At 32.5% G+C, this 22,954-nt stretch overlaps 1 protein-coding gene across 6 annotated transcripts in view; it reads left to right on the forward strand.

Annotated features, from left to right (window-relative positions):
- LOC123557908 (glutamate receptor ionotropic, kainate 2-like) overlaps positions 1-22,954 on the forward strand; it is a 107,250-nt gene that overhangs the window by 77,185 nt on the left and 7,111 nt on the right. Inside the window, exons 3-10 of one of the 6 annotated variants that reach the window (XM_053544267.1) lie at positions 10,589-10,834; positions 11,108-11,301; positions 16,165-16,218; positions 17,297-17,533; positions 18,114-18,221; positions 19,620-19,637; positions 21,851-21,979; positions 22,304-22,519. In XM_053544267.1, the coding sequence (XP_053400242.1) occupies positions 10,589-10,834; positions 11,108-11,301; positions 16,165-16,218; positions 17,297-17,533; positions 18,114-18,221; positions 19,620-19,637; positions 21,851-21,979; positions 22,304-22,519 (1,202 nt within the window). Of the gene's footprint in view, positions 1-10,588; positions 10,835-11,107; positions 11,302-16,164; positions 16,219-17,296; positions 17,534-18,113; positions 18,222-19,619; positions 19,638-20,103; positions 20,173-21,850; positions 21,980-22,303; positions 22,520-22,954 lie in introns of all 6 variants that reach the window. The other 5 variants (XM_053544265.1, XM_053544268.1, XM_053544266.1 and 2 more) reach the window with 5 other exon arrangements.

The following is a 22,954-nucleotide window of genomic DNA, read 5'->3' on the forward strand; positions in this document are numbered from 1 at the left end:
CTTATTGTTTCTTGAAGGTTAAAATTACGTAAATTATCTTGCAAAATAATCACTGCAGACACTGCTATATCCTTAAGTCATAAATATAATCTTTGCAATCGTAACACCGAATAAATCCTATCACCTGTTATTACTGTTAATGGTAACAAGTGTGAAGATTATACACCTGCTTTCTATATGTAAGATAATATTTAAGATATCAAGGAAATTTTGCATCTGCACCCATTAGTATACGTTCTTTGCTAACGTGTTTCAAAATTGAAAGGGTGGCAGATGAATGTCCAGATTACTGTATTTACTAGCGAAAAGACGGGACTCAGTTGATGCAGAAAATATGCAACATTACCGTAAAATTACAGGAGTTTTATAAAAACAAAACAAAAATTACTTTAGTTGTTTTACATGCATACAGAGCAGGAACATAAATGAAAGGTTTTGTCAAGAAACTGACAATGTCATATTTATAAATGTCTAAAGCAGATACCATATTTAAATAAATGGCATACATCATAAATGGATTTGATGACTTTCCATGCTTCATCATAAAAGCTATCACTGTGATCAGTGGAGTTGCAAGTGAAGTGTAGGATGACGATGATTCATTTGAATAAGCATGCACTATGAATTATATTTCGATGACTGTGATTCTATTATTCTCATTGATTTGTAGGGTATAACGAATGGTTATTTTCATTCCTCCGATAGTATCAGCAAAATCTTCAGATGTATCATTAGTTCTATAAATATATCTAAATGATAAAAGCGTCTTTTGTGCTAGAGAGCATGTGGAACTTTTAAATATTGATCGGCGTACAGACTTTCTGGGGTATTCATGCCAGGGAAATCCATCCGAACCTTGTAAGTTTTAGTTGGCGGGACTTTAGAATAAGTCGAGACTGAAGTCATAAACATAAACATTAAAGAAAGGAAATCCCTAAAACTAAAATAAATTGCTGTGTATTATTTATTAAAGAACCTACATGTAGATTGTAATCTTACCTTGACAAGTCGATCATATTTTCCCGCTTAACGTAATACATAATGCTTTTACATTCTGTCTGATTTGTCTTTTCATACTAAGAAATAACATAACACATGAAAAGCTTTATCTTGTTTTAATAATGATGGCGCCATAATATATATCGCTCTCATTTCGTCTGTATGTATTCAAAATAAACACCAAGTTTACGTACCTACCACCTCTAATAACAACGATCATTGAATATATTTCTGTAGTGACGAAAAACACACGTTTCTATGTATCATATCCCGATTGAGAACACCCTTAGATGCTTATGCTCAATGAGAACAGCAAAATGATAAAGTTGCAGAGAAATGTCAACAAATGTGCGGTTGTATAAAAATATTCGGATTCAGTTATGAAGAAAAGCTTTTAACCTGACCAAAGTAAATATTCCCCATTTAATTATTGATCCTTTACCTTTTTGATTTTGATTAGAATCTTCATCTTATCTAAGCTCTGATCGTAGTAATTCAGACAACAGTTTTGTTAACAGTGTAATACTATGTTTATTGTCGCATCTGTATTCAACAAAATCTACAACGCAAAAACAAAAACGTGATATGGTATCGTATAATAATAAAACATTTCTTATGACACGTCTGTAACGTTTTTGACAATGAATAAATAACACAAAACTGAAATATATCCACCACATTAATATCACCGCAAAAACAGACATTACTTTCCTATATTATAAATTGAATGAATACAATAACATTTTGTATCTTTTCCCCTTTTTTGATGTGTATTTATTTCTGTTGTTTTGTAGGTATACATCAAACAAGCAGTATATTTTCGTATTTTCTTTTCAAGTATTTACCAGAAGCTGATTCAGCGAAATTATTAGGTACACTTTTATATGTAATCCGTGTTAAAGACATTGACGTCCAACAAAATGTGGTTTTACTATTTAATTATAACGTTAAAATACATTCACATACTATTAAGAATAGAAGTGTTACCTGAAAATTACAAAGTAAATATCCAGTCATCACCTCTATGGCAACACAAAGCGAGCCCTATTGTTTCTATTGGGCATTTTTAAATATGACAGTACTTCAATGCAGTGTAGTGTTGCATATCCCAGTCAATTTAAGACAGTCAACATTTTCAGAAGAACATTTTTCTTGACAACCTGCGTACTGTCAGACTTCCTGCAGGCATCTTTAACCTTAAAAGAATGTTATATTGTGTGCATACAAACATACTTATCTATTTCAGAGTATTGTTAACAGGTTGATGAATTTCTCACATTAAACAATTTAATCTTCTTTTAAAAATTAGATCCTTAATACCCAGTATGGGTCAAGTGATCAGAAATCAGTTCAAAGGTCTTGACGAGTAAGCAGCTGACCCCCATCCCACAGCAAAAGCTCCCTCGCCCCAACAAAACCCAAGCCTTTTGCAACTAAATTCAGTAACCAAATTGGTTTTAGATAAAAGAGTTAGATACTAAAGAAACACATAGACTGTTTCAGAGACAAAAAGGAACATCATAAAGTCAAATAGCGTAATCATTACGCATTTCTACGTTATTTTATTGAACTTGCGTCCGAACCTTTTCAGATTTAAAATGCGATTAAAACGTGACGTCACCCACTCTGTTGTTATCATACAATAACACAATTAAAGGCAATTCAGCAGGAACAATTTTATCAGATCAATGCTAAACTTTATGGTGATAATATGTGCCAGAACAATAAACATTTTTGCATATGAAGTTTAACAGATATACATCCTATCTTAAAACATCACTTGATTAAAAAAACCCTATCGAACAGTGACAGAAGCTGATGCAAGGGTTGAATGGCAGACATATTAATTACAGAAATTGAAACGAAATATATTTCCCATGAGCCAGCTGAAGTAATAACAAATATACTGGGGGAAAATACATGTAATTGTCTTTATAAGTTTAAAAAGGACTGAAAGAAAGCTGATTTATCTCACGCATGTTATACAGGGTTATGTTGATGATCTTTTTATTTTTATGTCAAAGAGCTGTTAATGTTCTGTTTGTAAATGTTGCTGCCCTTTTGCAACATAAGCATTCCCTACAATTCATTTAAGGTTTATAATTAGGCTTTGAGAAACAAAAATCAAACAACACTAAATCATAGAAAGAAATGGTTGTTTAACATGAAAATTGCACAACGTGTATAACATGTATATTACCTTACGAAACAAGTGTCAGTATACTGATATAAACATTGAATGGTGGAAAAGGACTGCTTAAAGGGGCCCCATTTCCGGACAGTCAAACACCTTTAAAAACTCACCATTTTCAAAGAACTGGTACACATGTTTGTTTTGATGCATTTGCAATAGCGTGCGAGTAGTGAAAATTCACATAACAAAGTGGAACACAGTTTTCAGCAATTGTTTATCTTTATTTCTTTACAAATGGCATTCATTTTCAAAGGGAGAAAACTTTTTCTCGACTGATACTTAAAATATTCGGAAAAAGTTGTCTCCCTTTGTAAATAAAGGTCATTTGTACTTAAAATATTCGGAAAAGTTGTCTCCCTTTGAAAATAAATGCCATTTGTAAAGAAATAAAGATAAACAATTGCTGAAAACTGTGTTCCACCCCGTTATGTGAAATTTCACCACTCGCACGCTGTTGCAAATGCATCAAAACGAACATGTGTAACAGTTTTTTTGTAAATGGTAAGTTTTTAAAGGCGTTTGACTGTCCGGAAGTTGGGCCCTTTTAGGCAGCCCTTTTCCGGAATTCAATGTTTATATCAGTATACTGGCACTTGTTTCGTAAAGTAATATACATGTTTTACATGCTGTTCAATTTTCATGTCAAACAACTCTTTCTTTCTATGATTTGGTGTTGTTTGATTTTTGTTTTCTGAAAGCCTAATTCTAAGCCTTAAGGTATACACGACTTAGTCTCAGTTGGCGTTTTCAAACATATGAACAATTTTTACGTGTAATGTAAATACATGTATAAAATAAGTCGGTTTAAATGTGTACTACCACAAAAATGGAAGTTTTCGATCAGGCTACTGTTACGTCATGACATTAAATTGTAAGTCTGCATACATATTCGATTTTTATATTAAGTACAGTTAAATACATTTAATGATGATTATATTTATTTGAAGAAATTACTTTGAGATAAATTATTTAAGAGAAAGATGGCCATTGGATATCTTTAAATTGCTTTGCCTAACAAACACATTTCCAGACATTTGCAATGCCTTTGTTTAGTAAATGAGATTATTCTATCGCATCTCATCTCGGATAGTATTGAATCTAATCGTAGACTTTACTTTTTTGGCCAAAGGACAGGTTTGAATAATGTTACTATACAATGACATTTTATGTGCTTCGTTTCATTTGTAAATTTACTGCTACCTTATGCACTCGCTTTTTGTTTAATTGATTTGCAGTTTGTGTCACCTTTTTAACTTTATTTACGAAAACTAAATTATTTTCTGAATGAAAGTTGACATGTAGAATTAAAAGCAAACTTGCTGTTATTTAGAACAACAGTGTAATCTGACAATTAAAAAGTAATTATCCAGTCGTCGCTTTTATGACGACACAAAGCGAGTCCTTTTCTTTCTATTGGGCATTTTTAAATATGACATTACTTCAATGCGGTGTTGTGTTGCATACCCCAATCAATTTAAGACAGTCAACATTTTCAGAAGATTTCTCTTGACAACCAGCATACTGTCAGACTTCCTGCAGACATCTTTAACCTTAAAAAAGTTTATATTGTGTGCATACAGACATACTTATCTATTTCAGAGTATTGTTAATAGTTAATCTGCTCATATTGAATAAAGCTATAATTACCCAGACAGATACACACAGGTCACTGTCACAAGGAAATGTAGTTCTGTTGTGCATCCTGTTTTTCCTTGTACTTCAAAATTGAATGATGGAGGAAGACAATAGATGCATCTACGGACAATTCAAAAATACTGTACTAAAACGGAGGCACCAAGGCTTACGAGCTAGTTTGATGACTTATTCACAAACAATTTGATCTTTTTTGAAAAATAGATCCTTAATAAAATGGGCAGCTGACCCCAACCCCACAGCAAAAGCCCCCCCCCCCCCCCGCAACAAAACCGAAGCCTTTTGCAACTAAATTGCAGTAACCAAATGGGTTTTAGACAATAGACTTAGATACGGAAAAAGACCAACTGATTGAGAGATAAAAAGGAACATCATAAAGTCAAATAGAGCATGCATTTCTACGTTATTTTATTGAACTTGTGTCAGAATTATTTTAGATCTAAAATGCGATTAAAACATGACGTCACCCATTCTGTTGTTATCATACAATAACACAATTAAAGGCAATCCAGCAGGAATAATTTTATCAGATCAGTGCTAAACTTTATGGTGATAAAATGTGCAAGAACAATAAACATTTTTGCATATGAAGTTTAACAGATATACATCCTATCTTAAAACATCACCTATCGAACAGTGACAGAAGCTGATGCAAGGGTTGAATGGCAGACATATTAATTACAGAAATTGAAACGAAATATTATTTTCCATGAGCCAGTAGAAGTAATGTAATAACAAATAGATATACTGGAAAATAATATGTTTAATTTTCTATATAAGTTTGAAAAGGTTATACGTGCAATGACTGAAAGAAAGCTGGTTTATCTCACGTATGTTAGACAGGGTTTTGTAGTTGATCTTTTTATTTTGTTGGAATTCTATTTGTTAATGTTGTTGCCCGCTTGCATCAAGAGCACTCCCTACACTTCATTTAAGGAATACAAGTCCCAGTTGTCGTATTTGAAAATATGAACACTTTTACATGTAATGTATGTAAATATAAAGTAAGGAAGTTTATGTACATTAAAAATGTTTCATAAGGATTAAATTAGTACATACCTTATATGCTCCACTAAAATCAGTTTAAATTTGTACGTCTACCACAAAAAAAAAATGGAAATTTTCTATCAGGCGACTGTTACCTTGTGACGTTTAATTATAAATGCTATTCTACTTACATAATTGATTTTTAGTAAAGTTAAATACATTTATTGAATATTGTCTTTATTCGAAGTAGGTACTTTGAGATAAATTATTTAAGAGAAAGATGGGCCTTGCATGTCTTTAATTTGCTTTTGCCTAACAAACACATTTCTGTGATACTACTTCAGACATTTGGAATGCCTCTGTTTAGTAAATGAGATTTTTCTATCGCATCTCATCTCATATAGTATTAAATCTAATTGTAGACTTTACATGTTTGGCCAAAAGACAGGGTTGAATAATGATATAACAATGACGTTTTATGTGTTTCATTTTTATTTGTAAAGATGACCGCTAGCTTATGCACTCGCTTTTTGTTTAATTGGGTTGAAGTTTGTTTTATCCTCCTTAACTTTATGTACGAAAGCTAAATTATTTTCTTAATGAGAGATAGCATATAGAATTATAAGCAAACATGCAAAACAAGGATCTTTAAATCAGAAAAAAAACAGTAACTTCATGTTTAAAATATTTTAACATGTTCCTTCGTTGCTTTTAGATAACAATGGAAAATAAAAGAAAATTTAGAATTATCATCCAAAACATTATATTGATTGAAACAATGGTCATCATCGAAATCAGTATTATCAGTTCAGAAATATTGCTCAGGCTTTCTTCACTCAGAGGTTTTGGCGCTTGTTAAAATTTACATCCACTAAAATTGTATATATATATATGTGTAATTAATAGTACATATCATCAATTATTGATTCAGTGGCAAATTTAACGAATCTAACCAGATCTGCATCTCTTATTACCAACACATTTAGACATCTTACCTAAGATTTCGACAGGTAAGATATCAGAAAGTGTGTAGGAATTTACGATAATTAAAACTTAATCTTCACAGAACCTAAAATGTTGTCACAGAAGAATGATCGCTTCAGATGTTAAACTAAAGTTTGACAGAATAGTAGATAATAAATGGAGGTGAAAGGTTTGGCATGTGATAACACTGAAACAGCAAGTGATTGAAGTGATATAGTCAGATATTTTCACTTGGCGACGCTAGGTATCGTAATAAACATCATGCATGATAAAAGAAAGCAATAGACAAACACCACCTGTGTCAGGATTATTCAACAACTTGTCTTACGGGTTGATTTGTCAGACATAGAGCATTTACTGACTATTTGAAATAGCAGCAAAAGAATAGATTATTGTCGTTAATCTATTAATTCGCCCATGTACTTATATACACATTCGCCAGAACGTTTACGCTTTATATGATCTTGTCCTCTATGTCCATTGATATGGTGAAAAGTTCACACATTCACTCAGAAGGTATAAACATAATAATCAATAAGGACATTTAATTCATCCTAGGTAAAAACGCATACTAGTATTTAGTTTTCTGTCCTTTAATCACAGATTAATTACTTCTATACTGTGTATTTTATCTTGCAGAGAAGGTCAGATTTTAAGACCGATGGTTAGGTCAGATCCTTTGAATACCTAATCACACAGAAATGCAAAGCAATATTTCACTGAAGGCGAAGTAAAACTCGCATAACTCTTGAAATAAAGTTTTTCTATGAAATCTTTCATGCTAATAAATATCTTGGAAAGAATGTATCTTATTCTGTCTCAATATCACAGCAGATGCAAATATTTGATACGGAACGTTTGATAAATGGAAAAAAGCAATGGTACTAAAATGTCATAATAATTATGCAAACGGGTACAGCTTTCTTTCTTTGTAAAAACTATGAAAAATACCGCAGTAGAGGAGTAACCATTGAGTAACATAAAGAGGACATAAGCATTGCTAAATTTCAAAGTGCATTTTGTTGTTTTAGTAGAAGTTCAACAAGTATTCATGAGAATAAATGGCATTCTCTGTTCGATTATATCGATGTAAAAATGTGCATGCTGTGTCGAAACACGTTTTTGATTCACACTGAGTCACATTGTGCGGAAGATATTGGTTAAGTGTTCAATGCTTCGTTTTTAGAAAGTCTGCATACCGATTCAAGCGATAAAATGTCTATCGTAGTGGATACACACTGCTGTACCTGCTAGTTTGCCCTAAAGTGATGCGGAGATAGAACTCTAGTGCTATAATCCTTCGATCAAAATATTTATGAAGATAGCTATTGTATGTGTTTGTTTCATAGCATATTCGGTTCGCTTAACTTTTTCTCATAGTGTAGATGTCAAGCGGGTAGAAGAAACAATACGTCGTGCAGTGCATTGTGCTTTTGAATGCTGACGATCTACGTCAATTTGATTAGAAATCACTGACCGGTTTAAAGTCCCTTGTACCTGCATAATAAAATGCATTTATCACGTGTTTGACGTCGTAGGAGTGAAATAAAGCCATTACACAAATTTCGTATTACACTTGCATAATAAAGCTTTGACGTTGACGTCGTCAAAAGTATAAGAGACGTTGGTCAAACTTACTTGGTTTATAGTCTACATTAAGAAAGAAGAAAGATCGATGTTTCAGCAGGGAAAGCTTACATGTGTTAAAATGATATTACATTTGAATGTGTCTTTCCACATTGAATTTAATAAAGATAGCCTTTCACTACAACTTCTCATCTTTATATGTACTTCAAATGTATAAAGTCCTCATCAAATATATTTATGTTTACTTAATTAGTTTGCATATAGAACTATATTCTTGATTAAATGTCACGCAATAGCAACTGATCGTAAAAAACAGTCAGTTATTTGTTAACGTATTTCTAGTTTAGTACACATTTATCTGCTGTGTTTATCTATACAAGTATACAGTGCGTACTATTTTAAACCTAATTCCGAGTACTCTTTATGCACAATAACTTGTTAAATTCTATATAAAGTAATAATTTATGTTTTTTAATATGCAATTTGGATTTAATATACTTATAAACTCGTCAGATAAAATTGATAAAATGCGCGACAGAGCTTCTCATTTTATTATTTTATTAAATAAATTCAGTATGTAAAGGCACTCATATTTCCGTTACAGCTACATATGATAATGATAACGATCCAGCTCATGATATTTTTATTATAATTGTTATTTCCCAAGGACCAAATACAGTGCGAAATGTTTGCGTGGCTAAAATCAAATTGTATGTTCCAATGTGTTCCTATGAGAATATCTAAATCACTCGTGTTACGCACCAATGATATCATAATTATGCATCAGAACTCCTGTCTATATAAATTGGAATGTTTTATTTTTAAATCATACTATTATTCATATCAATACGAAGTTATTATTTTAACTTAGTATTTCAATATATAAAGAGTCGCTAAAATGTAAATACATAACCTGCATGAAGGCCAATACAAAATAAGAAAGACAACAAAATATTCGTGTATTGAATTTATACATATATTAATTGCAAAAATATAAATCAATTTATATATGAAACTGAACAATTCAAAACATATATAGAATGGAGGAGAACTTTGTTCATATACCAGTATAATTCCTGAAAAAGAACAAATAGTTATGCGCTCGTGTAGGTGTGTATAAACATAAAGCAATTTGTAACATTTAACAAATAGATTTCATTCCTACTAACATGAAATACCAAAACGTTCCTAAAGCTAACATGATTGAAAGATCCTATCGACCACACTGGCAGAGTTTGATGTAAGAGTTGAAAGACAGACTGATTAATTACAAAAAGGAAACGAAATATCGTTTCCTAAGAGAGAGACTGCGTAATAAGAAATCTATTGGGAAATAAATACGTCCTCAGATCTAGATAAAGTGAAAAGACTCTACGTGTAAAGACTAAGCGAAAGATAGTTGTATTTCATATATGAATAAGCACTTTATCAATCTGTTCTGCAATGAACTGATGTCATTCTATATTGAAGTGCCGACGCTCATGTGAGAAAACAGAACTGCGTTTTTATTTTGAAACGTTTGCTTCTTAGCAGACATACAGTTTTCATTGTATAAAGTTAACACGTCATATCTTTCCAATGAAAGTTTTGTTGTCTTTTGTTTAATTTACTTAAAGTATTCATCTCATATTAAAAACATCGGATTTCCGGAAGTACTTTCACTAAATGGCGATGGCTATCGGGAAGCATTCATTAAATGGTTGTTTCACTGTATACCTATTGACTGATAGGCAATCAGGCTGCGCCGAGGTTAACCTGTGATTTTCACCATTTGAGGTTTTAGGCTCCTTCCAATATATGCAAATAATATACTTACACTCAATCCGGTGTTGGGGCAAGAGGATGATTCACATGCCATTACCCCTCGTGACCGACTTAATCAAACCGAATCTGCTACAATTTTGCTTGGCTGCGTTCTACGTTTCCAAACTATTGTGTATATATTCTAGAAAGAACTTCCAGAGAAGAAATGTTTGGTACTAGACTCATTTTATTTATTTAATTACACTAAAGTACAAATCGAGGGCTCGGAGCGAAACTAGTCTAAGTGTATATAGAAATAGAAGCAGATAGACAAGTTTCGCTCTGAGCCCTCGACATGGTAAATAAACATTACTAGTATAACATATATTTTATATATAGCCTGTAGTTTGAGTTGTAAAATAATGTCTTTGTGATTTTTAGCAATAAATGAAACAAGGAGAGATACTCTTGTCGCAGTTGTGGGTCAGTTCAATCGTCTATACTCCATTGTAACTGATCATCTCCGAATCCCATACTTCATTACGTCAACAGTACCACGTAACGAACTTCAATCCCCTTTCCACATCCAGATGATTCCAGACTTACAAATGTATACAAGAGCTATTCGAGATTTGTTTCAGCATTACGGGTGGCAGAATGCGGGTGTTCTTTATGACACTGAGCATGGTACGAAGTTTCTGTTCTTCAAAGTCTGTTACCATCAAATTAATGTCTGTTATATTATTCTATGGTTAGTGCTTAAAATTAACAATGAATGAATAACTGACAAAAACCTCTTGATTACTTTTGATTTGATGCAAAATAATCGACCTTTAAACGATTACTTGCCGCATTTTGGCTGTCTGGCGGCTTACAGTAACTTCTTATATTTAGCTTCCATACTCAAAATAATCCTACAATAAACATTTCACAATTTTTCTAATATTTTCTTTACATCAGGATCCTCATTGGCTGCTTTGATGATGGAACATATAAACGGTAAACGTGATCTGTACGATATACGTGCATACGACGTCCAGCGTAATTCATCTGCCGATGTTGTTCGATGGGCATTGAAGGACCTTAGAAGAAAACTTGTTTCAAATTTCCTTGTTATATGCTCACCCAAAATTGCTGATGTTGTTATGACTCAGGTAAGTCTGTTTTCTCAAAAAGCATTATCTCTACAGGTCGGTTCAACCTACCTCTCTAGTCTTTAAGCGTCATTCAAAATTTAGTGTTTAAACATACCTGCCACCTGAAAGAAGAAATGTTTCCTTTAGCAAGATCAGATTATCCGTTACAACGACAATGATGAGCTTGGTGTCATTAAATTAAGTTAAACGTGATTATATAACAAATATGCATTTGATATCGCATTATAACGCCTACATAGGATAGAAAATTTGGGCCGACGTACGCTGTATCATTGCTACAGAAAGCAGGAAATTATTTTTAGTCACATTGTAATGCCAATATAACGTGTTCCAAAACCCCATTGCTTTTCGTCCCGTAGGACAGTTTTCTTTTCAGTAAGTGTACTTAATATGGTCCACAAAAATGAAAAATGAAAATTTCCAAGAGGGAGCTCAGCGTGTGATGATGGAATATTTTTAATTCAGGAAATGTTTCAAGCCATTTCTATAATTGAGTTATCAACCGTTATGTATTACTTAATCCATCGTTAAATTGAATAAACATTAATTATGACAAGGACATAAGTGAAGGTTGTCATTTTTATTTTACTTTGATCTGACACTTTCTTGTGGAATTTTTATTAGTTATAGAATTACGGGGATTAGTTCTGATTTGTGTTCAGTGTTCCGTGAAATTTGTTATCTGATTGTCTATTGCCAGAAATTAAATTAAATAATACTGTACATTAGATATTAGCTCATGGCATGACTACGCATCATTGCTCAAACATTTCAATTAGAGACGTTGTTTCTGTTGTTTTATTTCATACTGCTTAGAAATTTTATATAAATCTCAACTTTAACAAGACCTGTCCGTAAGACAGCCAATGCTCGATTATTTGAATTGTCCCAGAAGCTGGAATAATACCATAAATGTTACAATATCTCTAGAGTTTCAATCCAGTACCTACATCAGTTTTGGAGCGGCAGAACTTACATACACATCTTTAACCAGAAGTTTTTAAGTTCAAAATGTGACATAATTTTGCAAAATACATGTCAGAGTTGATACTATGACCTAGTTTTATAAACCTGACGAAACGTGTGAAGTTTCAATTCAACATTTGCATTAGTTTTCGAGATAGTAACGTGCATGCAAAACCTTAACAGGATTTTCTAAGTCCTAAAGGGGACATAATGTGTCCACAATAAATCCCAGAGTTATGGGACTGGATGCTATCGCTAGTTTTTGAGACAGTAACTTGCATGCAAAAAGTTAACCAGAATTTTCTTAGTCAGAATTAGGGTATAAGTTGACCAAAATATATGTCAGATTTATGGAACGTGATCCTATGAGGTTGGTTATTGACCTAGAAAAAGAAGAAAATAAGTGTCAAAGCTATATGCATTTGAATAATAACTATATGAACTTGCATGTACGATTTTAATCATGATTTACTACGACCAAAGGGGGCATAATTTGGCCAAAATGCATGTCAATGTTATGGGACTTGGTGCTATCACCCAATTTTATAACCCCCGAAGACACGTATGAAGTTTCAATATCTGCATTAGTTTTGGAGTTAGTAATTTGCATGCAAATCTTTAACCAGTATTTTCCAAAAGGGGTTATAATTTGGCTAAAATACGTGTCAGAGTTATTGTAATTGACCCAGTGATGTTGGTACTTGACCTAGAAAAAAGAAAAAAATAAGCTTCAAAGCTACATGCCTTTAAATGACAGCTATACGTACTTGCATGCAAACCTTCAACCAAGGTGATACGTCGACGCTGACGCCAGGGTGAGTAGAATCTTTGAATAGTCGAGCTAAAAATTCGTTGTTAAGGAATTTTAGATTAGTTTGAATGTTTATTCAGTGTATTAAATTATCATTGAAACATAGAAGAGAAAACATGGAGGAAATTGTAGATAAACAACAAGTCAACAAATAGATTTATATGGCACCACATTTGTTCACCAAAATAAGTTTGTACTTTATTGATATGAGTTCATACAAGGCGTCTGAATACAGAAAATATATGTCTGAAAATGCTAAAGGTTGCTTTTTGTTTTTGTTGATTCAATGCACTGCATATCTAAGAAGGACTTGAATTATAATATATAGATTTCTTCATCACTGGTTGCTTCTCGCCTAGATTAGAGACTCAGACGCAATGCAAAGAAATATATAATAGATGGAAAAAGAAAGAAAAAGAAACAGTGACAGGGCAATATAGTCCGAAACATAGGGCTTCAGTTCAAAAAACATAACATTGAATTATTAATAAAATGTCTGAAAACATCCCATTGGCTGTATTGAGTTATGTTAGTTAATAGAGTTCGTAATAATCGTAGCAAAGCTGTTTAGCAAGTGCTCATACATAACCAATTTCATCTTTGTTAAACGTTATCAACAACTACGTATTACTTGAAGCATTTTGATCTAATAAATATTAATTGTTGACAATAACAATGAGGCAAAGCACATATTTATTCTCATTCGGACGGGTCTTTATTTATATGGGACATGAATATCCAGATTGGTTCTGCATATGTTGAGTGTTGCGTAATTCGTTACTTTGTAGTCATGTCTCATATAAACGTGATATATATAATACTAGCTTGTGTTAGGAAAACGTATCATTGATCATGCACCGGTATGCAAAAAAGAACCAACTTTATGGAAATGATTATACAGTTCAAAGTTGCTGCATGCGTCATTGGGAATAATAATCTGATCTTCCAGATATAGTCCTAGACTCAATGTGTATTCAATGTAAATAAGACCAAATATAATTATTTTAATTTGAACAGATTCTTAGATTGCTAACATGTTGTTCACTAGGCCACTGTATTTGTTTACCATAATGATTGTGTCTTTTATTGTGATAAATTGACAGAAGCCGTCTAAATATAGCAAACTGAATTGCAATTGTAAAGCACTGAAGGCTTGGGCTAATTGAATCTCTTTAGTACAATCAAACCGAATCTGTTATTATTTTGTTTGGTTCCAAGGGATATCCTAATCAATTTTCTCAACAGCTGTCTGTGTTTTGCGGCGGCCATAAAACGTCTCTATATGCTTGGATAATTAAAAGATATGCTTCAAATAAATTCCTAAAATAAATAAACGTAAGACAAAATACGCTTTGATAAAAAGCTCTATCCATACTGTGAAACAGACATAACAAAATCAGAATTGCTTTGGTCCTCTGCAAATATCTAGGACGTTAATAACCTGACCTAAGATATTGAGGCGCACTAGTTTCTATTATCATATCATAAACTGTTCCTTTATACATATAGGGCATCTTACATAATTGTATTTTCACACTGAATTTATTAAACAAGTTCAACTGAATAATAAAGTTTAAGTCTCTGCCGAGCATTTTATAATTTGAGCCGTGCCATGAGAAAACCAACATAGTGGGTTTGCGACCAGCATGGATCCAGACCAGCCTGCGCATCCGCGCAGTCTGGTCAGGATCCATGCTGTTCGCTAACAGTTTCTCTAATTGCAATAAACTTTGAAAGCGAACAGCATGGATCCTGACCAGACTGCGCGGATGCGCAGGCTGGTCTGGATCCATGCTGGTCGCAAACCCACTATGTTGGTTTTCTCATGGCACGGCTCATTTGTGTTCAACGAGCTTAATACGTTCATCGCGGAAAATACAAAATTAATGTATTTCTCATAACATTGTTTTCTGCTAAAACATCGAGATCACTTTTTTCTTTCCTTCTTTACAGACATGTCTATCAGACAACGCCCTTTTTACTTGCGGTGACGTCAATTCAAACGGGATATTTCACTAGTATAATAGCTAAATTGTTCTATTTCACACACACGGCGCCTAAATGTGATTAATATCGTTTATTTAGAATGGATATTTATTAAAAATTGAAGCAGTTTTTAAACCGATTTATTTGTTTGAATTTATTGCAATCATATGACATTGGGCGTCTGAATGCAGAAAATTATCTTTCAGCCTGAGTGCATGACGACCTTTGCATCCAGAAATGTAATTATTTTTGCAGATTTGCATTTATCGAGTATTTCGCAAAATCACAGGCGACAATACTTAATATGATTACGAACACAGTCGGAATGAAGCAACATTTGCGGCGACATACTACCTTTTCCTATTTAAGGACTCGCATGTGTGCGCATATAATTACATTGATATAAGTTTTCTTTGTTGCAATTTCTGAAATACTGAAGCATCGTTATGAATCCCTAGTAATGGAGAAATATAGTGCGTTTTGCCCTGTCCGCAATGTATGGTAAAGTTTTATTCACAATAATTAAAAGTTCGCAGCAAGTGTTCATCAGGATTGAAATTTATGAGATGAAATTTCGAAGAATTTTATGTTCGCTTTCAAGTCCTCGTATGATAATTAAATATGTGTGACACAAATATTAACAATAAGACGGTTATTTTGCAGACATGCGGACGGAAAGTCAAGGTCAAATAAAAAATCAAACATAGATAGTGTATAGAATGAAACATAAATGTTCGAATGAAAAAATGCTTGCATGTAACCTCATTTATAAAACTGTTTTTGAAACAGAACATTATACAGCAAATTTGCAGCAGGAACGGCATGTTTGAGTCTGATCATAAGAGGTAATGGAATTTGCAACGTCTCATGCGCACCGTTACGTCCAAGTGGCTTAAATGGAACTTATTAAATGAGGTTTTAAGCAGAAATACTGCCAAGCAAAATAGACTCGGGTTTATTAAGATCTCATAAATCGATTGTGTGTCACGTTCTTGGCTAAGTTCACTTTATTTGAAAATTGGACGAATGTTTACTTAGGCTTGAATACTAAAATCTCATCTTTTTCCACTATAAATATGTGTATTTTTGCATTTTAGGCCTTGTACCTGAGTCTCCTATCCCGTCCAAATAGTTGGCTCATTGTTACCCTGGTAAGTAGCCACTTGAGAGATAAAATACTTTAGTAGCATCTACACAAGATATCATCAAGAGTAGAGCGAGTGCAAAAAGTAAATATCTTGTGTAAACATAAATATACAAACCATCTAATTGCAACTGCGAACGAAATGTAGCAGAATTATTATAGATGTGTTAATTAACTACAATGCAATAGCGAAAGTGCTGATGCGAATGAATCAAATGAAACATAATGTATTAATCACTACAGTAAGATATAAAAGTTACCCGAAATATGATTTGGTAAAACTGAATACAAAATGCACTAGCTCTAGGACTGTAGAATTAACACATAAGAAATCCATTTAGTGTCTTTTGAGAGAACATTTGATACATAACAAACAGAGTAACATGGCAGTGAATATCTCGTTTATCTCTTCTGATGACAAATAATTTGCATAAAATGCCGTGTTACCTTTCAATATTTCTCTTTTGACATAAAATCTACGGAGATTAAATTTGAAATGAAACGGTAATTACTTCTGTTTTTGTTATATTCTTATTAACGTGATAGGTCCATTTAATGTTGTAATGACAGATTGATGTTGTGATGCAGTGTTCCGGTCCACTTTTTGTAATTAAAAAATATTTAGGCTCGTAAACGTACATTGTGCTTTTATTGTAAATAAAATGCCATAGACTGAATTTACTATTCTTGTATGATATACCAAGTAATTATTACATGCCAATATTCCCGTGACCTCATCTATAATTACAATAACAAGTGTAATTGAAAAAAATGCCGATGGCACATGTTATCTCCCGCCGCAATTTCTACAATCTGAAATGTACTTTACGTTACATTAGACCCTTTACAGACATGTTACGGTATTGTAGTTAATCATTTTTTCCTTTAAAATGATAAATAGGATTGTTTACATGAATTGCAGTTAGAATTTACTCAAATGTAAAAACGATTAGAATGGTATTTCATCTGCGATATCGCAGGACATTGTATATTGTGGAACATGTCAAAGTAATTAATCTTTTATGGTTTTATAACTTCCGTAAACTAGAGTTTAAGTTATCTTCGCTATTACTTTAAACTTACAGGGTTCAGGAGATATAGAAATGTCGCAATATATAGACTCTAGAGCCAACCTTACACTTCTTCGCCTTATGGTAGATCCCCAAACACCCCACTGTGCCTTGCCAGACAGCGAAATTAGCCTTACAAAAGCTCTTTACTATGATGTATTTAGAATTATAAATGGAACTAATGATGTTAAGGTGTCAGATGATGATAAAGATAAAATATCCCGCTCAGATCTTCGCCGACAAGTCAGGACGGTAAGATTTCTAAAATTTTACTTATGCTATGTGAAAAAAATGTTTGCTTCAAGATATGTGTCAGTAAATCAAAGTGGTTTTCGTCATTTAGGGAACCGTTCATATCTGTACTGAAAACCCATTCAAAGTAATTTCTTTCAGAATTCAATGTGTTACATTAGCGGAGTTACAACATTGTAAAGTTTAGACAGGTTTGACTAAGGCACACGTTTACAAAGTATTAATTTGATCCCAACACGACTTTTGGCTGGCAGTGCAACCTTGATAGCAATATAGAACATTTTACAAAGGTTTCCAAATAGCCGTTCGTTTCAGAACAGCTTATATATTTGGTACTAGTTATGTAATGCAACTACTTGCAAAGTCGGCGTCATTTCTAGGACTTATGTATGGAAAAACAACATCTATATACTGAGCTGTTCGTGTTTAAGCATCCTGTTACTGAATCTACAAAATTGTTGTTTGCATCATTTGCTGGTAAAATGAAGTTATTTTCAAGTGAGAAATTTTATCATTTTCGCCCTTTCTACATATGTGCGTCAAAGTAATTATATGAGATATTTATATTTTGCAATGCAAGCAGATAGATATCAATGGTTGTACCGGTCCTCTCAATTTCACTCGACAAGGAAGTCGCAACGAAACCTATCTACAGATGATTGCACTGGAGGGTCTCGTAAACGGAGCGGTAAGTGTCATTGCTTCACTTTTATGTAACTTCTTTCAAATATCTGAGCCGTGTTGTGAATTTACTTGTACATTTCCGTACAACATTTATATTTCCTCTGTCAAGCTTTACCAATAACCAGAATATTTGTGTTTTGAGTTTAGTGACCAGATCTTATATGCAAACTTGTCTGTTTAATTTTAAGATTAAGCCAAAGATCAGCTAAACAAAAATTGTAGATTTAAGAATTGTTTTTTTAAACATTAATAGCACAGATGTTGTGTAATACATATATTTATTTTTTTGTAATTTTATGAAATTAGTGTTTTTTTATTATTCTGAATTATTCTATTTCCGTTTGAATTAAATAATTGGTAATTTTACACAATTTTCACAATCATATCAAGTTATTTTCTATATAGCACCATTAAAGCACATAAGCAACAGTGTTTGAAAGGTTGATATGTTTAAATGTTCAGTGTCGTCTACACTGGCACTTTTGTCACACAAGTACTGCAAATTTAATTATTGTAAGACACGGGTTTATAAGTATGATTTTGTTAAACATTCATTGAAAGGTACATGTTTACAAGTTTGAATATTTTTGTAATATCTGAACAGATTGAAATCTCCACGTAATATTTTATGTTGAGTACACTATCCACACGGAGAGTAAACATATAGAGGTCATTTGCGCAATATGCTTCTTTTTCGCTTGAATACTTCATGACTTCATGCACGAAATCGATAATACACTTTTCTTAGTGAAGACTGTATCTCGGCAAGATTTCCAAACGAGGAAAGAATATTCAGTACTGTTAGGAATGATGTCTACACTTGTAGCGCCGAAATTAATCATATGAATTCCAATAACAACAGCTAGCATTTCTTTTCGTATAAAAAGAAACAGGAGTGCATACTAAATTTATATTGAACAGTATTTGATAAAGTAGTTATTTTTGTTGCTTAATTGATCCTTTTGGATATTCATTTGGAACGGTTTCTCAGCAACGAAAGTTACGTTTGATGATAATGATAATTTATTGTCCTGTGTCCTGATTGATTATTTGTATAGTGAAGAAACACTTTATTGCCTTTTGAATAAAACATATAAGCCATATAAACAGTGATATTTCTCAGTAACGAACAATTTTCTGTTTTTACAGAGAGCTTTTTTGACTCTGGTAATTTGATTAAAATGCATTAGTTAATTGTGTTTACTCACTGGAAGTTTTGTATATACCGATATCAATGTGTAACCGTGTCGGTGAAATGACTTGCTATGCATTTTATTTTGTTTTTTATGATAGCACGTTTAACAGTATAATGATACTGACGTCATTATGACATTTTGAAGTTTTTCTAAGTTTATCCAAGCTATGCCCTTTTATAATAGATTTTACAAACACTGAATTACAGAGTGACTGGATAATGTCGGTAATTATCATTAATTGAAACATTTGTTTATATTTTTATATGCAGTATTATGTAACATTTTGTATGATACATAAGTGTCATTATATTTTACTATTACATATCTAAATATTATATTGATTATTTATACATGTAATAATACTAAAACGGCACAATATATCTGAAATGTGTACGCATAATCACTCTTCACTTTTATTGCTTGATATATTTTTCAAATATTTAGCAACATCGTTTATATCATTCTCAACTAACCTTACTTTATAAAGAATAATTCTATATAAATCATATAACTGATGCATTTTATTCTATTTTCACTTTAATCCTTCCCGTTCTTATTTCCTTGCTGTCCTCAAATAGAAATTTTTCGAAAATATATCTTGTAGTTTCTATTCTGTTATCTCTAATACTTCATTTTCCTAAGTATGTATTATGTTCTATTATGTTCTTTGACTCTGTATTTTTAATAAAGGGATTCAATGCGTTGTGGGAGACAAAATCCCACTTGGATGATGATTTTAGACCTTGGCTTGTCAAACTGGTAAATCATTGGAATGTATATAACTATATATATATACCATGCATATATCATAATATTTTCAGACTTGTAAATGTCCTTTTTTACATGTAATGTAGCCTGCTTGTACATTTGTGACTTTATCGTTGGTGGTGATTTAATACTTTCTTAACTGCTGGACGCACGACGCAAATTACGGACATTCAGAACAATATGCAACAAAACAGTTATTTAGTTAAGTACGATAACTCTGATTTCTAGCACTATATACCTACCAAACTTCGTCCAAATCGCATTATGTAAAATGTATTTTAATTCAGTTTTTTCACACAGAGTGGAATGGAGATTTTTAAAAACATGTGTATTTTAAAACATGTCGAAACATCTCGTTGTGCGTTCAGCAAACAGAACATTGATTTGTAAATTTGCGTTCTATTAAATGTCTGGTGAGCAAGTGTGTTTGTTCTCTGTATCTTATCCGAAGCTTCTAGAAATGGAGTAACTCAAAGCCTGTGATGTTTATCAGTAGTTTCACGGAACTACATATGAAGTATGAATCTGTATATGTACTGAAATAGTTCGAACGCTATATAACGCTTACGTCATATTGTGTGATTAATTCTTAACTTGTCAGTATATTTGTAAATCGCGTGCTTACTTTCCTAAACACTTTATTGTACGTACAATTGTCTGTCTTTCAATATAAAACAAATTTCTAGTGCGATAAACCCATGAACAGTGTGTTGGTGTTGTTTTGTCGAATTGTAGTGTAATGTTTTGTGTAAGTCGTGTACGTTGGGTGTATTCCTGCTCTATTGTCGTTCACACCGTGTGCATTTTTTCTCAGTAGTTACACTTGTCTGCTCTATCACCATTTTCTAGACGTGCCTTAAGACCGTCCCTTATTACATCATTACTACATCATATAATTTACAATTATGTTTAAATAACTGAATATAATATGTCAGCGAATTCAAAACTATTGAACAACACCTTTCCAAATACACGGTGAACTTATATAGAGAGGGATTAAAACATTTTTATGCGGTTTCCGACTTGTCAAATCTCGTCATTACAATTTACATATATTATTTTCTGAAATGAATCGAAGATAATATGACCGTATATCTAGATTGATTGCTAATATTTTCGAACGTTGCAACTCCTGTTCCAGAATTTCCAAAGGTTGCTCGCCTATGGTCGCCATACATCAAGACTACTTGTTCCGTTACCATCATGACAACTTTTGTCTGTGATCATTATATTTGACAAATGCGTAATTCAGTACGAGCCGAGTTCTCATACTATATAAAAATTATCACGAAATTTCAGAAAACCATTAAACTAAATTTCCTGACACGGACCATGTGTTACAAATGATATCCTTTAGAATATCTATACATATTAGTAAGAATGGGACATATAGTCACTACAAGTACAATTAAATGTTACAAAAATTGTTTTCAGGTGAACCTCATGAGTTACATTATAATTTTTGTTTTACTATTGTAACAGTTTCATTTTCAATTTTTCTTTGGTATTTTACATGTTAATTACTAATACCAGTAACAAGGTAGAAAATGACTTATCTAAAAATGATTATTTTATTAACACGTGACTAGTTACGTATGTGCCTAATACATAATACAAACCGTCTTTATGTATAACTGTAATAAGTTTACAATTTGTTATGTTGTTGCAGTCCGGAACATGGTATAGCGGGGGAGACAAGTTGGAGAAACGAGTACAACCATCAAAGACTTACAGTACGATGCTATTAAAAAACAATGACATATTTGCAGATAGAATCCTAAGAATAACAACACTCATCGTATGTATTTTCTAATAAACATATTATTGTATCTAAATCTTAGAATTTTACTAATTACTAGTATTCTGAGGATGATGTCCTATACCACACTTTATTTAACTTGGTGGCTGGACAAATATTATTTATTTTAATTAAAATGTACCTAACTTTGTTTAGAATGTCAGTATATTTTTCCTGCTCATTATATTTGATGATTAGTCAGAACTAACCATTACCTGGTCTGTAGAAACGAGAAGGTGAAAACCTTAAACAATATTTTTCCTAGATTTTCGTTGTGAGGATAATTGATAATTGTAATGAATAAATTTGACTGTAACTTTATAGGAACCGCCTTTCGTTCAGTGGAAAAACAAAACACCAGAGGAAGGCTTGGCAATGGGAAATGAAAAGTTTGAAGGGTTTTGCAAGGACATTATAGACGAGATTGCAAAAATGCTTAATTTCAAATATAACTTGACAGTCGTACCTGACCGGAAGTTCGGGAGTTTAAAACCTCCACCAAGGTACTGGACTGGAATGGTCAGGCACTTGCTAGATGATGTAAGTAGATCTAATAGTAAGTCATGCGAATAGGAATTTTGGTTTTGTTTTTATAGCTTGTTTGTTTGTCTCAGCTCAGAAGTGGGATCAATACAGTCATTATATAGCAAATATAAATGTAATATTGATCATTTAATCATCATAATATGCCATTCTCTTTGCCTGCTTCAATGAAAAGTAACGGTGTTTTTGAACTATGGCGGAAAGGTGGAAAACAATTCTGGTAAAAAACTTTTGCGGTTTATTCGACTGTAAATAACACTTTTTGTTATCAACATACATATGCTACATTTTCATACAGAAATAATTTACATAACCGGGGTAGAGGTTCTTAACTAGTTATTTGTAATATTTTAGTAATCTACAAGCTGTTGAAAACACCTCACTTTAAAGCTGTCGATGCTGTGCTTTAAATGTATTGCGAATGTGTGTTTT

Source organism: Mercenaria mercenaria, chromosome 5 (genome assembly GCF_021730395.1).
Source record: "Mercenaria mercenaria strain notata chromosome 5, MADL_Memer_1, whole genome shotgun sequence".
NCBI classification, from domain to species: Eukaryota; Metazoa; Mollusca; class Bivalvia; order Venerida; family Veneridae; genus Mercenaria; species Mercenaria mercenaria.